This window comes from Leucopleurus acutus (genome assembly GCF_964270905.1).
Source record: "Leucopleurus acutus genome assembly, chromosome: 1".
In the NCBI taxonomy this organism is placed as follows: Eukaryota; Metazoa; Chordata; class Mammalia; order Artiodactyla; family Delphinidae; genus Leucopleurus; species Leucopleurus acutus.
Genome location: NC_139142.1, coordinates 37651321 through 37668317, shown reverse-complemented (window position 1 = coordinate 37668317; position 16997 = coordinate 37651321). Strand labels below are relative to the sequence as shown.

The 16997-nt window shown below is 40.0% G+C and overlaps 1 protein-coding gene across 1 annotated transcript in view; it reads right to left on the bottom strand.

Moving 5' to 3' along the window:
* Positions 1 to 16997, bottom strand: part of PPP2R5E (protein phosphatase 2 regulatory subunit B'epsilon) — a 151953-nt gene that overhangs the window by 5850 nt on the left and 129106 nt on the right. Inside the window, exons 6-13 of the mRNA XM_082840868.1 lie at positions 14715 to 14845; positions 14488 to 14547; positions 13413 to 13521; positions 11911 to 11964; positions 11758 to 11808; positions 9920 to 10039; positions 5293 to 5420; positions 3085 to 3186 (exon numbers count right to left, since the gene is read on the bottom strand). Of these exons, the coding sequence (XP_082696994.1) occupies positions 3085 to 3186; positions 5293 to 5420; positions 9920 to 10039; positions 11758 to 11808; positions 11911 to 11964; positions 13413 to 13521; positions 14488 to 14547; positions 14715 to 14845 (755 nt within the window). The remainder of the gene's footprint in view (positions 1 to 3084; positions 3187 to 5292; positions 5421 to 9919; positions 10040 to 11757; positions 11809 to 11910; positions 11965 to 13412; positions 13522 to 14487; positions 14548 to 14714; positions 14846 to 16997) is intronic.

Here is a 16997-nt window from a genome sequence, read left to right as displayed (position 1 = left end):
TTTGGTAATTTTGATCCTGAAAATTTTTATTTATAGGGTAACAAGGGCAAGATTAGATAATTCTCCAACCATTATGGATACTAGATTCTTAACTGTAAAGCAAGCTGTTTGTTAAATTATCACTTTCGGTTTCTCAGTACAGTCTGGGGATAATATTAGGTCTAAATAAATGTTATCACAGAACACTGATTTAAAAGTAAATTCTACAGATCCTGCTGAGTTTCAATGCATATTGATCTTCCTATTTGGAGGAGGAAGAAGATGGTAAGCAAGGGCTTAGAGACCTTATCCAACTAAAAAACAGCTAAACATATGTTAGGTTCTTACTGCCCTAATCTGCAGTTTAGATTAAGTGCTGACATGATTAAAACACTCATCTTGTTACTGAAGCATTTCACGAGTCTTTGATCAAGAGTTGCATGGCATCATCGCAGTCTATCCTGTGGGGCTTTTCTTCCAGATGAACTTCTTGCTGAGTTATCATACATCTTTTACACTGACAACTTTATCTTCAAAAATCCTAAATATTTCTGAGATAGCTTCTGTCACCCCCATACTTTCCCACTTTTCTCTCTCCCTGTAGGTGGCAATTTAAAACTCCACCAAGTTGTCATACTAGAGATAATGTCAAACTCTCTTCCAATTTCAATTTCACAGAGCACTAATGTTGGCATATGTATCAATATCTATGAGTGTTACTTACTACACCCACCTGTTTTCAGATTTGTAATACTTAAAAAATTTTGATCTGAACTGAAACAGTTAGTTACTTCTTGCCTTCCGGAAGTGAAATCCTCCTTTCATTTCTTGTCTAACAGTACCAAATAAATCTCTTTAGTCTCTTTTTCTCTTCCCACATCCATGGAAAAACCAGTATTTCCAACTATTCAGTACAACTTTCTATTGCTCACTTGACAAAATATTACCCTGGCTTTAAAAACACCCTTCTGTTATTAAGAAAGTCCACTCACTATAAGTCGCTTTAATTTACCAGATTATCAGAATCAGCTTCATAGTGTCTATTCCTGGTCCCCTTGGTTCATTCTTATCTTTTTCAAGAGTTTGGCCTATTTAGTTTAAATGATAAATGATCAGAAAACAGTTCTGAAATTCAACAGAAATGAATGAATTTAATTCAATCGATTTGAATATTTTAGAAATAAGGTCTTTAATAGTCTTAATGGAATTCTACAGATTTAATCCTTATTCAACTAGGATAATAAAAATGGGTTTTTACTTACCATAAAAGAAAGGATATTATGTACAATGCACTCCTTAATTGTATGTCACAGTATAAAAATGTGTCCTGTATCTCCTTTACTTAAATAACATTTTTTTAAAGATTTTAATTTAAGTTTGGAACATGGAGGGTTACTATAAATTTAATGATTTGCAGCAACTATAAATACTGTATAGTAAATTAAAAGTTCTTTAGGTATGGTACAACATATCCAATAACTGGTATTTATTTCAATGTGGCATAAAAAATCTCAGTCTCTTCTCTCTACCATTAAACACTCGCCATATTCCATAATTAAGTTACTTTTCTATACTGCATCCTGGTAATTAAAAAAAAAATCGGCTTCCCTGGTGGCGCAGTGGTTGAGAGTCCGCCTGCCGATGCAGGGGACACGGGTTTGTGCCCCGGTCTGGGAAGATCCCACATGCCACGGAGCGGCTGGGCCCGTGAGCCATGGCCGCTGAGCCAGCGCATCCAGAGCCTGTGCTCCGCAACGGCAGAGGCCACAACAGTGAGAGGCCCACGTACCACAAAAAAAAAAAAAAAAAATCACTGTGAAGGTCCTTTGTCCCTGCCACCAAACCTTTCCTTTCATTGTTCTTTTTATCTAAAATCCAAGTAACACATTAAAAATTGGGCAAAGATGCAAGGGAACCATAGATAGTTTTGCTCAGAAGGTTCCGCCAGGTCTTGAGTATGAAAACTCTGGGATCCTTGAAAGTCCGTGGTTTTATGATATACACAAAGCTGACATTTTCTTCTAGATGAGAAAAGCCAACCCAGAAGCTCAACTACTAACAAGCTCTCCAGACTTTCCTCAATCTCTCCAAGTATATCAAGCCAGGGTCTGAATATCTGTGTGCCCCCAAAATTCATATGCTGAAATCCTAACCCACAGAGGTGACGGTATTAGTAGGTGGGGCTTTGGGGAAGTGATTAGGTCATGAGGGTGGAGCCCTCATGGATGGGATTAGTGCTCTTATAAAAGAGACCCCACAGAGATCCCTTGTCCCTTCCACCATGTGAAGACATAGTGAGACCAGATATGAACCAGAAAGAGGTCCCTCATCCAACCATGCTGGTGCCACGCTCTTGGACTTCTAGACTCCACAACTGTGAGCAATACATTTTTGTTCTTTATAAGCTACCCATAAAATACCCATGTGGTCTTTTGTCATAGCAGCCCAGACAGACTAAGACAACATCTTGTGGAAAGTGAACACATTGAACAAGAAATATCAAAACTGAAGAATCATGTAAATGAACTCAAGAAAGGCCTACTAAACCAGAGCATTTACGATAAAGAGTTCAACTGGTTTCTGCTCTCCTTTGATCTTAAACATTTCAAGATCTGTATAACACACGTACCTCCTTGTTCTTTTCACTGCTCTCTAAATCATAAGGAATTTGTTGGGTTTTAGTATAGAAAGTAAGTTCTGGGCCAAAGAGCTAAACAAAAACGGTGCCTCATCTCTCCTGCTGCTGGAGTGAAGTACAAATCAGTTCAGAAATCTAGTTCAGAATGGGAGTGACTCCAGATGGCAAACTACCTGATGGTCCCCTTAAGTGGACCTGAGATACCAGTTATGTGCCAGGCTCTTAACCCTGAGGCAGAAGAGAAACATTGTGGAAGGGAAGAAGGAAAGCAACCTTTTTCAAAATGACACTTTGTTACCCAGTGGCAGACTAATAAAGTCACAGCTAATGATCATGTGAAAATGAATATGGAAATAAATAAAATGTGCTGCTTAGGATTTCAGGTACAATTAGGCAACTTCAGCAAAGAGCAAAAAAAGAACTCAATGGTATTATGCACGGCTGACAAAAAAGCTTTAAAAAGTTACCGCTGACGATCTGACTTGTATGTGGCTGTCAGCTCATCAAACATGGTGCTGTTCATTTCCATAAACGCCTTCAACACGTTGTACACTAGTGCCACGATAGCCCTGGAAGCACAGAGAGAAGGGAACGTATTGGTTAGTCCTACATAATGGGACGCTGAATGAAGAGAGCGGATGTACAGCCTTTATCTGAATGAGCTCCTCACACTGCAGTCTCCCTCCCTTTTTAGTTGGAACAACTAGAAATGACCTACAATTCACTTCCACATCAAGAGAGCTACATTCTTTAGGTAAGATATCTTTCTGAGGGGTTGGCAGGATTAGAAAAACAAAATCTAATTTTGCCCTCCTAATTATGGGTACCCGGAATAGACTTGCCTGTGGGCACTTGTTAATTTAATTTAATAAAAAGGCAAGTATAAAAATAAAGCAACTTCACCCTAAGAATGAGCACCTGTGGTAGGACCAACCTTCGAGACCTGAATTTGCATAGAATTTTATTTTTAAAGTGATAATATACATAATTCATCAAAATCAAAGGCTGTTCCCATGGTAACAAATTTTATATATCTATAATTCATATTCAAAGATGATACCAAGCCTCTGTAAGCTGGGCAGTTTAATACGAGTTACGTCTCTAGTTGGGAGTTGCATCAGTCCATCCACTCCTTTGTCCCCTTGCTGACCCAATACACAGGCTGGTAAGGTAACTGGCAAGCTGGTGATGGCTGCTACTAGCTGTGGAATACTAAACAGCTAAAGAGCCAAACGGCTGCCTATGCTTATCAAGTGGAAGAATAAGCTCTTGGCAATGTGAGGACTCGGCCGTGACGGGCTTGGTATATTCAGACTAGAGTCTAAATAACACTGCCCTTTGCAAAACTACACGACATTACTTCCCTTTAGTGTGTTTCGAATACCATTGAAAAAGGCATTGGTAAAAGTTAGGCCATATAATAAACCTTGGGTTTGATGTTTCTAAAGCATTTATAAGAAAGTGGACTTGCTGTGTTGCTTCTGCCCTGTGTCCATTAAAAGGGAAACTTATGGGGAACGACCTTCTCAAATAGGATGGGCAGTGATGGAGAAGAGCCAAATACAAGCTACTGAGCAGTTACAGACACTTGCTAGAACCACTCTCTAGGTTCTCAAGAGGCTATCTACATAATGAGATTTGTTTGCTAGCTCTTTATTCTTGTAAGTTTTAGTCATAAAATTTGACAAATGTGAAAAGTAAGAAATATGGTATTTTATAGTTGTATGTAAAACTTTTAGACAAACATACTATGAATATACTAAATTATCTCTAATTTTTAATGCCACATTAAATTTTCTTTCTATTCCACAGAGAAATATGTAAAGCTCTTCAAATACAGAATGCTTTAACTTTCATAAGACTAGAGGATAAACTCCTCTTCGAACATTTTAAAATGTTTTTCCCCCTAGAGAACCCATATAGTGACTGAACTGGTTTTTAAGAAATGGATCTTGTTAAAATGCAAATCAGTTCAGAGCACTTCCATTCTTACAACTCTTTAGTGTTTCCTTATCATCCAGTGGGTGAAGACTCACGTGGGCACCACTCCACTTTCTAACCCTACCTTCCAGCAACCTCCCCAAATGCCCTTGTGCTTCAGCCCTCCCAAATTCACAGGTCTCAGAACATGACAGGTGCTTCTTACCTTTTTGTGCCTTTTTTATGTGATGGGTAGACCCACTATCTGAATGGACTTCTCCATCCCATCCACCTGCCAAATTCTTTTAAGATTCGGTTTGAGCATCATCACCCTAGCAATATCCACAAACTTCTCCTCTTGATCCAGAGCATCCCCAAAATACCTCAGCTACCTTCACAGACAGGTCAAGAAGCCCTCAAGTAAACATATATCTGAATATAACAGCACTTAAAACACTGTTTTATGAAATATCTGTTTATTTGTGGGTCTCCCCAACCAGTCAGTGAATTTCTAAAATTAGGGATTTTATCTTTTCACATATCTATCTTCAGCATCAAGCACAACATCTGACGCATAGCATACATGCAAGACATTTTATTAAGCAAAAGAGAAGGAGGGAGGAAGAGAGGCCAAAGGAGCGGGGAGAGAGAGAAGGAGGGAAGGAGGGATGGAGGGAGGGGGGAGGGAAGAAGGAAGGAAGCAAGGAAGGAAGGGGAAGAGGGAGGGACGGAGGGGGAAAACTGTGGAAACCTACGGATTCCAATGTTCTTTTGAAATCCTATAAAGACTGGAAAACATGATGGGAAGGATGACATTAGAGTTTTCTTCTATCAAACTCATGATGTATTCATTATTCCAATAATAGAGTGCCCTTTCTGCCACCTTTGAGAAAAGAAAAATAAAATGTTAAGAGAGAAAGATAAAACAAAATTATAATCTCTTCAAACAAAAGTATTTTAAGATGATCTTAATATCATTCAATCAAGTATAAAATTAAATATTAATCACACTTTACATTTTTGTGGGTTTAAAATCTTTCAGAAAGTTCCAAAGTGGTTCATCAATTTGGGGATGAAAAAGAAGTTTTCCTACCTACTTATTTATATTCTCCTTTAACAATGCCCATTTAATCTGATTCCACATTTTCCCTACACAGCTCGCAAGCTCCAGACACCCTCACCCTACTTCTATATGCTACACTGTTTTCCCCATCACTTTAATCCCCTTCTTGGCTCACCTCTTTCATCCCGCACACTGTAGATCAACCACAAGGTGCAGCGTGTGGCTGGCCTTCAGTCAGTAGCTGCTGAAGAAAACCCAGCTGCCCATCCCTGCAGAGCAGGCGCATTTGCTAAGCACCTCCTATGGCCAGGCATTGTGCCCACCCTGCAGGCAGAATGTGTCATCCTTACCACCATCCAAGGAGTGGCAATCACTGTACAGAAGAGGGCACTGAGGTTCAGAGAGATTGGGAACCTGGCCACAGCCACACTGCTAGTCAATGATAAACTGGGATGTGAGTCTAGTGCCCAGACTCTTTCCAGAGTTCATTTCTGGTCCCTGCCTTTGAACTGGGTAAGCCAGGAGGAAGTCACTCAGTTTAGGACTCCGGGATACTGGCTGTACATACATTCGCTTGCTATCTCAGACCCCTTTTTTCGGACTGCCACATTTATCAACTGACTCTCTGAATTCAGAGGAAGCCCTCCAAAAAAAAATCTAAAAAGTAATCTAAAATAACAATAATAATTTCAATAAACCAAAGTCTCAAAAAAATAAAAAATCTAAAAACCTCTAAAAAGAGTAGTTATATGGGGAAAGGGAAAAAAGAGCAGCTTCTTTTATTCATACAGATTAAGAAATTATGTTTTAATTAAATAAATTTAAATTTACTTAAATGTAATCATTTAATTTAATAAAATGGTACAACCTGTGCCCACCAATAGACTCTGGGAAATTAGAACCTTTCCATTTACATTATTCAATTTGGTTCACAAAAAATTCCTGGGTCTCATAAGGCACTAGACACTCAAGAGTACAAAGAAAATAATTCACTATTATTGAATGTTTACTATATGCCAGGCACTGTGGTAAGTGTTTCACTTACATATTTTCTCATTTAATCCTCACAACCAACACACAGAGTAGGTACCATTATTTCTATTTTGCAAATGAGGAAACTGAGGCTCAGAGGAGATAAGTCATAGCCTCAATGTCACATGGCTAACAAGTGACAGACTCCTAAGTCCCTGCTTAACCTCTTCACTCTATTATCCCTATGGAGCTCGTGTGCTGGTAGGGAAAGGGGGTTCCACGATCCCCAATCCAACATGAACTGTGATAGATGCTGTATCAGATCTAGAAATAAAGAGCCAGAGGAAAGAGCAGAAAGAACAATCCAGATGACTCGGGGGAGAGGGAGAGGGGCAGAAATGTACCATAGGCCATAGCATCTAAGCTGGGCTTTGAAGGATGAAGGAAAGAAGCCAAAGGAATTACAGGAAAGGGGGGCAGAGGCACCAACATGGACAATGTGTCTAGAAACATGAGGCATACATGTGGCTGAGGCAGGTAGAGCACAAGGCAAGGAAAGGGCAGGGTGAAGAGGAGGAATAGGCATGAGGCTGTTCTGAAAACAACCCATAGGAGAAATTTTTAAAGAGACCACAAGAGGATGCTAGTAAAGGCAGAGAGACCTAGGCTTTTCCTATATCCAACTATGAGTCTGATATTTACCTGCTACTTAATGCTAATAAGTATCCTAAGCTCTATGTATCTATTTACCAATATGTAAAATCACTTACAGAAAGAAAGTCAGTATCCAGCAAAGCCCTTTAAAGAGGAAAGGCACTGCTTATGCAAAGTGAAAACTAGCATGTCTGACAGCAGGACAGAACCACTACTTTCCTGGGACCCACTGTCTTCCCACACACACACAGTGCAGTGTCTCTAGCTCAGAGCCTTCTAACCGCAATGCCTCACCTGGGCAAGTAGTGAGCGGCATCTGACTACACAGAGTGACACTCGATAAATGTTTGTTGGATGAACCAATGAACACTCAATTAATGAACAAAGAACTTCTTTACTCTCCTTCTTTCTTTTGTTCTCAGTTTTACTTCTGTCAAGAATTTAAAATTTTTTTCCTTCTGCTATGGACTGAATTGTGTTCCCGCTCCCCTACCTCCATCCCCGTCTCCCCCTCCTGCAGGAAATCCAAATGCTGAAGCCCTAACCCCTAGTGTGAGTGCATTTGGAGATAGGAGTTGATTAAGGTTAAATGAGGTCATATGGGTGGGGCCCTAATACGATAGGCTTGGTGGCCTTATACGGAGAGGAAGAGAGAGATTTCCTTCTCTTTCCTCAAGCATGCAGGAGGGAAAGGCCATGTGAGGACACAGTGAGATGTGCAAGCCAGAAAGAGCCCTCAGAGAAGCATACCACACTGGCACTCGGATCTCAGACTTCCAGTCTACAGGACTATGAGAAATCAATTCCTGTTGTTTAAGCCACACAGTGTGGGGTGTTTTGTTATGGAAGCCTGCTGCAGTCTAAATGTTTGTGTCCCCCCAAAACTCCTACGTTGAGATCCTAACTTCCAAAGACGATGGGATTGGTGCCTTTTAAAAGAGGCTCCCGAGAGCTCCCTAGCCCCTTCCACCATGTGAGGATACAGCAAGAAGTCTGCAACCCAGAAGAGAGCCCTCACCCAACGGTGCTGCGACTCTGATCTCAGACTGCCAGCCTCCAGGACTGTGAGAAAAAAGTTCTGTTGTTTATAAGCCACCAGAGTCTGTGGTATTTTGTTAGAGTAGCCCTAAGACACAGCCCTAGCTAATTATGACAGTCTGTCTCCTTTCCAAGCTTCTGAGCTTCATTTAAGGCTTCCTGGTGGTACTCGTTTGAAAAGAGAGTCCCACTCTTTGCCCTCCATTACCACAAACACATGATAAAAACTGAAAAATAAGGTAAACAATCCAGATATTTGAGCACCACAGGCCATGTGTAATATGTAAAACATGTACATAGTGTCCCGCATTTTAAAAAAAATCTAGACGTGTCATATCATCTGAAGGTAATGGTTCATGTAATGGTTTCTACTCTTTTTTTGTTTTTTTGGCTTTGTGGTACAATCGCAAAGTTGTCATAAGATCACTGACTTGACATACTAAGATGTCTTTAGGTCAAAAATTAAAACAACAACTACAGCCAGTGTCTAACTATGCAGGATAATGACAGCTCAGAGAAAAGTCCACCATCAAGTCCCCCATGTTAGCAATGGGGTTCTGTGCTGCCAAATACAATCTGAACAGTCTCTTCAAATCAATAGGCAGTATATAAAGAGTCAGTTCTCTAGGTCTGTGACTTGGACCTTTGGTGAGACAGCCAAAGTATAAAACCTAACGTGTTTCACCCAAGATCACCTTCTTCTCTCCAGTGTGGGTCCCACAGCACTGCTAAAATGTCCCCAGTCGAGAAAAGGGTTGCCCAGGCTCACCCTCCCTGTGTTCTCCCAGAGCGGCCACAAGGAGGCAGAGTGGTGCCACAGGAAGGGCACGGGCTTTCACCAGGAGCGACGCCTATGTGACTCCCCACTCCCTATTAACTGGGGAACTTGAGCAAATCATTCTCTGAGCCTCATTTTTCTCATCTAGAAAGTGGGGGGAAAGCCTCAGAGGATAATTTGAAGTTTAGGAGTAACGTATGTAAAACATCTAGCACAGTCTAGAATATCAGCATTCCCTTTTTCTTTTAAGCTTTATTCAGCATTCTCTCTTACACACTATAGGAGCCCTACCAGTCCACCTCTTATTCAGCCCTTTTACTTGAGACATGTTATTTTACCACTTTGAGGGTCAGTGTTTACATCTGTAAAAATCATAATGCCCTCCTTGCAGAGTGGTCATGAGAATTCAAGTTACTGGACAGAAAGCACCATCACAGCGGCTGTCATGTAGCAAGTGTTCAAGATGAAGGTGGTGATTACCAAAAGTATTGTTATCGTGTGAAAAATCAGCCAATAAAAACAACAGGTAGGGCTTCCCTGGTGACGCAGTGGTTGAGAGTCCGCCTGCCGATGCAGGGGACACGGGTTCGTGCCCTGGTCCAGGAAGGTCCCACATGCCGTGGAGCGGCTGGGCCCGTGAGCCATGGTCGCTAAGCCTGCGCATCCAGAGCCTGTGCTCCGCCACGGGAGAGGCCACAACAGTGAGAGGCCCACGTACCGCAAAAATAAATAAATAAATAAAACAAAAAACCCCCACAACAGTTAGTGTCCATTACATTAGTTAGTGTCCATTACATTTCTTTCAATACCAATGAAACTTTACCAAAATAATACATGTTTTATAAGCCACTCTGGCTCACATCCTCTTATTACTAACCTGAAAATGGGGGCTAGAGACACACTTGGCAATTTGTTTAAACAAAGGTTCTTGGATTTTAACAAACTGTGAAGGTTCAATCACATCCAATATTTCTTCCAGCTCCCCAAGGAACATAACCTGGAAGTACAGGCAAAACACAAAGTGTCAGGTGCTTGATTAAAAAATCCATATGGACAAAGAGGAATAATGAGGGTTTTGCGCAGTTTTAATATAATGAAAATTTATACATAAAACCAAACATGAACAAAACAAATCAGGGTTTAACTTATGTTAGATGTTCATTTCACAAGGAATTCACCAGAGAGTACTTGTTAAGAACAAATTCCCTTCGGCATTGAAAATGTGATTCTATTTACTTTGGAAAAAATACTCTATGTGCTACATCTATTATACAGAATGAGGGGTACTTACACACTGCAGCAGGGCCCTGGGAAACGGGACTATCCCTTTGGGGCTCTCCTCCCCTCCTCCATATTTTTAAAACAGTGGGCAAGTGGCCCTCCGGCACGATGGACAAAGCTCACAGCGGCAGCACACGCAGATATTTGCCAAACGTTTACAGCCCCTGCTATGTGCTAGGCGCTCCTCTAAGAGACACCAGTTCGCAGAACACACAGAGTCAGAGAGACAAATGAGGAAGTTCAGCCACACACACACGCCACTTTAAACCCCTCAGCACACACGGACCCAATCTCCACACTTACACACATATACATATGAACACACTCACTCGCTACAGAGCACAATGAATCTTGCGACCTCAGTACCATCTGCCTCCAAAACCACAGCTTTTAGATCACAAAATGGAGTCAAATCAATAGTAGGGTCACTCGTTTCCAATATAATGGAAAACTGACAGAGAAGTTAAAACCACTTTCCTATTTAGGCATGAAGAAATAATTGCCTAGAAAAAAAATTAAGCCTGCAATTAAAGTACAAAACATGACGTTTTCATATCTTGAGATGCATCTGGGTAGCAATGCATAGTTTAATCTTACCTAACAGGTATTAAGAAATTAGATGATTTTCTGAAAATGTGTAAAGTAGGGTTTTGGAGAATTGTAGCTGATTTGAGAAGGAGGGTGTTTCTGTTAAAAGCGAAATATAGTCGAGCCTTGCCATTTGTTGAGAAACATTCTGAAGTTCTTCCAAAATACTCTCCAAATGAAAAACTAACAGCTGACCTTTGTTTGTGGGCCATTTTCCATACGGTTTCTAACCTTTCAGAAAAGTGCGTGCAGATCTGGTGGCCAGCTAGGCTCACCGCGAGGCTAAGAGCTTCACTTCCTCCACGGAAACCTCACACAGCACACGCTCACTTAGGTCTTGGCAAAAGTACAAATGATTGTAGATCAGAGATTTCCAGGGCCACTTGTGAACAGCTGAAACTAAAGGTCTGTAGTATATTTTAAGATTGTGCATAGTGAGATCCCACCTACATGATGCTTTAAAGTAGGTATTGGGGCAGCTTGCTGTAGCATCTATCAACAGTGACAGGAAAACCTTCATATTATGTAGGTGGTCACTAGGAAGGGGACATCAGTAGAGCTAGACAGTTGGACACATGACTGGGGTCCGCCTTGGGCTCACCCAGGGCTGAGCAGCCCAGGGTTCAAGCATCAGGGAGGCGGGGTGTGGCCTAATCACCTGTGCTTAGCATACCCAGGTAGGCTACTTAACCTCTAAATAGCAGTTTCCTAACTAGTAAAATGAGAATATTTACAGTCCTGCCTTGCTGAGTCACAATAAGGATTAGAGGAGATAATGCATTTTTACACACGCTTATTATCTCAGTGCTCTAGTGAGCTATTAACACACTGACATTGAGCACTTACCTCTTTTTGACTACATGTTTTGGGCCAAAATTTCATTAATCCCCTAATAACCTAAAATGAAAAGGAGAAAAACAAATTGCAGTTAATTTTCTTCTATACACCATGAAAAGTGGTCTTTCTGAAGTTTTTTGAAATTGTGGAAAAAATACTTACTGGTTCTGTGAGTGAAGGATCTTTCTCCAGAAACTGTACTATGCAATATGCCAGCTGGAGAAACGAACAGACAAAAGACAAAATTGGAAATTCTATATACTCAGGGCTCAGAGATGTATTATTAAAAAGCCCTAAAAAGTTTCCAGAGTCTGGTTTTAATAACTTCACATTCAATTCATTTTTAAAATAAAATATATATAAAGCAAAATATGAAGCTACTTTTTCAAGCCAAAGATTGACACTAACAAGGCTCCAGGGAAATTTTTTTAAAGAGAATATTGGGACATGAAATATTCAGCTAATGAAAAGCAGAGGTGAAACAGCACATCCAGTATATTCTGAAAGTATCTCATCTACATATAGTTTGAGCTACATCTCATGGGCTTCTTTTCTCTTTGCTGGAACATCAACAGTACTGGGGTTTACTGTGGTTCCAGAAGAGCCCTATATGAGAAGCAGGCACTTATTAAAAACATTGCTGGTGGCATGAAATGGCACGCGCAAACTGAAGCAGCTTCATGGAAAGATAAAAGGTTGTACCTGCCACAGGTAGAGCCCTGGACAAACATGAAGAGTTCTACATCTGATGCTAACTCATCGAGGTAAGAATTTGTAAATGATCATGAAGTGTGATATCCTATTTCAAAAACTAGAGACAAGATCTGCAAAAGGGCTCGTAAAGATTCTTGGACAAGAAATCCACCCTTGCGAAACAACATTTTGATGGTGTTCTAAATTAGAAGCATATGGACTAATTTTTCCTCGAAACACAGCATTTCACATTTAAAGAGGAACACCACTCTGAAAAATGTGTTACATTTTTATGCAAACCCAAAACATTCCCATTGCAAGGAGGAGGGTGTCAGAGGTTTGAACTGGTAAAATTAAAATGCCACTAGATCATTTATCTACCTCCTACTGACATGCTTACCATGCAAGGCAGTTTTAGCAGGGAAATTAGAGTGGGGACTAGACAGGGTGTGCTTTTTAAAGTAATGGAGGCTAAAAATAAAAGTAAGTGAAAATACTGATTGATTTGTTTACTTGTGAGAGTGTTATTTGTATATAGAAAGTGAGAAAGAAATGGTGGATGAACTAGAAGAGGGGGCAAAGGGCAAGGATAGACTAATGCAAAATGAGGATGAGCTAAAAGATTCAAGAACATCCCAAAATGATTACACATGTCCAAAGGTACAAATCTGAAAAGCCCATTACATTTTATTATATGCAACCTGTTCAGTATATAATTGTGTGAACTTGGGCAAGTATCTAAGTTCTCTCTGTAAAATGATATGATTAAACAAATGCTTCTCCCACGTGAAAAATATTCCCATGATACTCCTATACATAGGAAAATATATACACATTTTTATTTGCCTTGGGGAATATTTTAAGCTTTAACAAGCATTTTGTTTGTGTAAATTAAGTAAATAACAATATCAATGAAACACTGGGTTTACAAACTTTATTTTGCTTCCAAAAGTAGTTGTACAAAATTCTACCTGGGCATGGAAGAGTGATAAGCTCCTCACAGTGTGTAAAGGGATCAACACTTTCACCAGAAACTGTTTGTGTTCTGCCTTAAGAGGTAAAGCAAAGCCATTGATAATACTAGGAAAAAGAAAAGAGACATGAATTAGCAATGTTACCACAACAAGCTAAATTGAGACACTGTTCTTGTGAGATTAGGTTAAATCTTAATCAGTTTATGTTTAGTCCAGAACAACCCAAAACCCACCCCAGTGGCATTCAAGACTTCTTAGTTGCTTTAAAGAATATCTTTAAGTAGGAAGGAAATTTGCTTCTGATCTCCCAGCAAAGGCTCCTGAGATCTCACACCTAGTTGGATAGTTCCCAAAAGCTTTTGTATCAACAACTCTTTATTTTTCCTTCCCTCTTTTCCTTCCCCAAATAATCGCCTGCCTTGCTCACTCATGACCCTTTCCATTTCCAGACATCATTCCTTCCCGTTCCTGAAATTGGCCCAGGCCAAGATTACCCCTGGGTAAAGAGCCCAACTATGGGAAGTCCCAGAGAGAACCGTGTGACTCCACCTTCCCTCTCTCCTCATATTACGAGGAGAGACTAAGTAATCACATCGTCCAGTTACATTAGCTCTCTTGTGTGTAGAAACCCACACAACAGCTGTCTCTTTCCAATTCATTCCACTACTCCAGGCAGCAGCTGTTCAAGAACTTGACTTGGGTACATGGACTCTTTGAAAATGGCAATCTTTCTAACTTATTATAAACTTACTTTCAAAAATTATGGCAGAGGAGAGGTAGCCTAGAAACGAAACTGACAAGAATAAGATGTAACTGGCCTGACTGCAATTAGATGAATAATGAATAAACTGTTAGCTCTTTCAGTCATTCCAAAAAAATAGCAATTCATAATTATGGAACAAGGGAAACACAAAACTGTGTCTTGTAGAGTGAGCTGGGTAACATGCTATAAGCACAGATGAGACCCAACGTACATACAAGCAAGGGATTTGGCGTAGCATTTCCCTGTGCCACCTGAACCTGTCACAACGACATTCACCTGAGATTAGCAATGAGATAAAAATGTGCTTACCTTCCTAATATTTCCAGCAGTTCAGCTACACCATTGAAGTGTTCTGTTTCATAAACAAACCTAAAAAGAGACAGAAAAGAAGAGGGGAGGGGAGGGGAGGAGAGGAGATAAAAGAAAAAGAAGAAAGAGAAAAAGTCAGTACACTATGGTCAAATATTTGAGGTTTACTTAATACTTCTATAAAACCACCAACTTTACTTCTCCTTCTCCCCCCACCCTCCACTTACCTTAGAAAAATATTGTTAATCTGTTTTCGGATAAATGCTCTAAGACCAAGAAACTTGCCATAAATTCTGTGTAAGACTGTTTTTAAGTAGTCCCGTTCCCGTGGGTCTTCGCTGTCAAACAGCTCCAAAAGCTGTTGTAAATAAAAGACAGTGTCGCTGTCAAAAGCAGTTTCAGAAAAGGATTTGGGAATTCTGCCACTCACTTAAAATCCCTTCCTTCCTTCCTTCCTTCCTCCCTCCCTCCCTCCCTTCCTTCCTCAAAAAATTACTGAAAATCTATTATGTGGCAGGCATGGTGCTAGTCTTTGGGAATACAGTGATAAATAAGTCAGACAAGGGTAGCTTATACTCTAGAGAAGATATACACAATAATAACAATCATAACAATAATCATAATAATAGGTAACACATATACAGCACTTAGTATGATCATCAGGCAATTTTCTAAGCAATCTACTTATATTAATACTCCCTAGGAGGTAGTCTTACTCCCATTTTTCAGAAGAGGAAATTGGGGCAGAGAGATGCTAAGTAACTTGCGCATGGTCTCAAGCAGTAGAGCTGGGATTTGAACCCAAGCAGTTGAGACCCTAGAGTCCATTACCTCAATCACCGCAATTCTATACAATAAGCCATCTACTGAGCTTATGTTCCAAATACATAGTTAAGCTTTCAGCTCTGCCAGAGCATTCAAGTAAATTTAGATAACCCACACCAAAGCAAGCATCAAAGTTCCCAACGATACTGGCAATGTTCTCTTTCTAGATCCTGGCTTTTATTACATGGGTGTGTTCACCACTGAGGTAAACACTTACGATTTCCATATGTATGTTATGCATGAATAACATTATTTTTAAGTTCCCAATCATTTGTAATCTAACGGCAATAACTGAATCCTGATAAGATCCCATCTTATCAGAATTGAAAACATATGTCAACACAAAAACTTGTACATGAATGTTCACTGCAGCATGATTCATAACAGCCAAAAAGTGGAAATAACCCCAACGCCCATCAACTGCTGCAAAGTGTGCTTGCAGTGGAATATTATGCAGCCGTAAAAAGGAATGAAATACAAAAATATGTTACCACATGGATGAACCTCTCAAACACCATGCCAAGTGAAAGAAGCCATACACAAAAAGGCCACATATTGTATGATTCCATTTATGTGAAATGTCCAGAATAGGCAAATGCATAGAGACAGAGAGCAGAACGAGGAGTGACTGCTAATGAGTAGGCTGTGTCTTTGGGAAATGATGAAAAGTGTTCTGCAATCATATAACAGTGACGGTTACACAACTCTGTGGAATATATTAAAAAACATCAAATTGTAAACTTTAAAAGGCTGAATTCTATGGTATATGAATTACATCTCATTAAGCTGCCTTTTTTTTTTTTTTTTAAACAAAAGTGGGCAGGTTCCTCTAGCTGAAGAACAAACTTGGAGACTGGTTTGAATTTTACTGAGTTCTTCATACCTTCATTATCATTGCAATAAAACAAAACTCATAGTTCTAATGTTGACTTCATAGCAAAACATTTCAAGAGCATATAGAGAGCATACAAATGAAGAGACTACCCTAATTACCAAAAAAAGCTATCAGGACAGACTAAAGCATGATTTCAGGTGATTAAGACTGAGGCTGAGACCGACAGCAGAAGAACGCAGTGGGCAGTAATCAAATAAATCATCTACTTTGGAGCTTTTCTTTGAACAAAAGACAGAGTTACAGACAAAAAAAAAAAAAAAAAAATCCCTTTACATAATGGCAGAAAGCACAAACTGAAGAATAGTCTTCAAAACTGCGCAGTGAGACAGACAAAATTTTTGACTGTACAATGTCATGCATCCATTCAAACAATGAATGTTTCAAATGAGCATGTCGCCAGTCACTGGGCAAGGTGTCAGGGATACAATGATGCGCAACACTGCTTTTACAGAGCCTAACGCAATGAGGGATACAGGGAAATAAGCAGCATGGTAAGTGGCTCAGAATACTATATAAATACATAGCAGACACATCTACTCTGTTTGGGAGAAGTGGAGTGATCAGGGAAGGCTGCTATAGGAAGTGACATCCATGAAGAAATTAGGAGTTAGAGGTGAAGGAAGTGTTCATGGCAGATTCAATAACACATACCTCCACCAGCAGCCTATCTAAACAGAAGATGTGGTTAAAATACCTGCCATCTCTCTGCCTACTTTGTCATGCAATGAATCAACCAGTCAATCAGTCAATCTCTGCACACACCAGGGATTGTCCTCTTTGCTGCACGCAT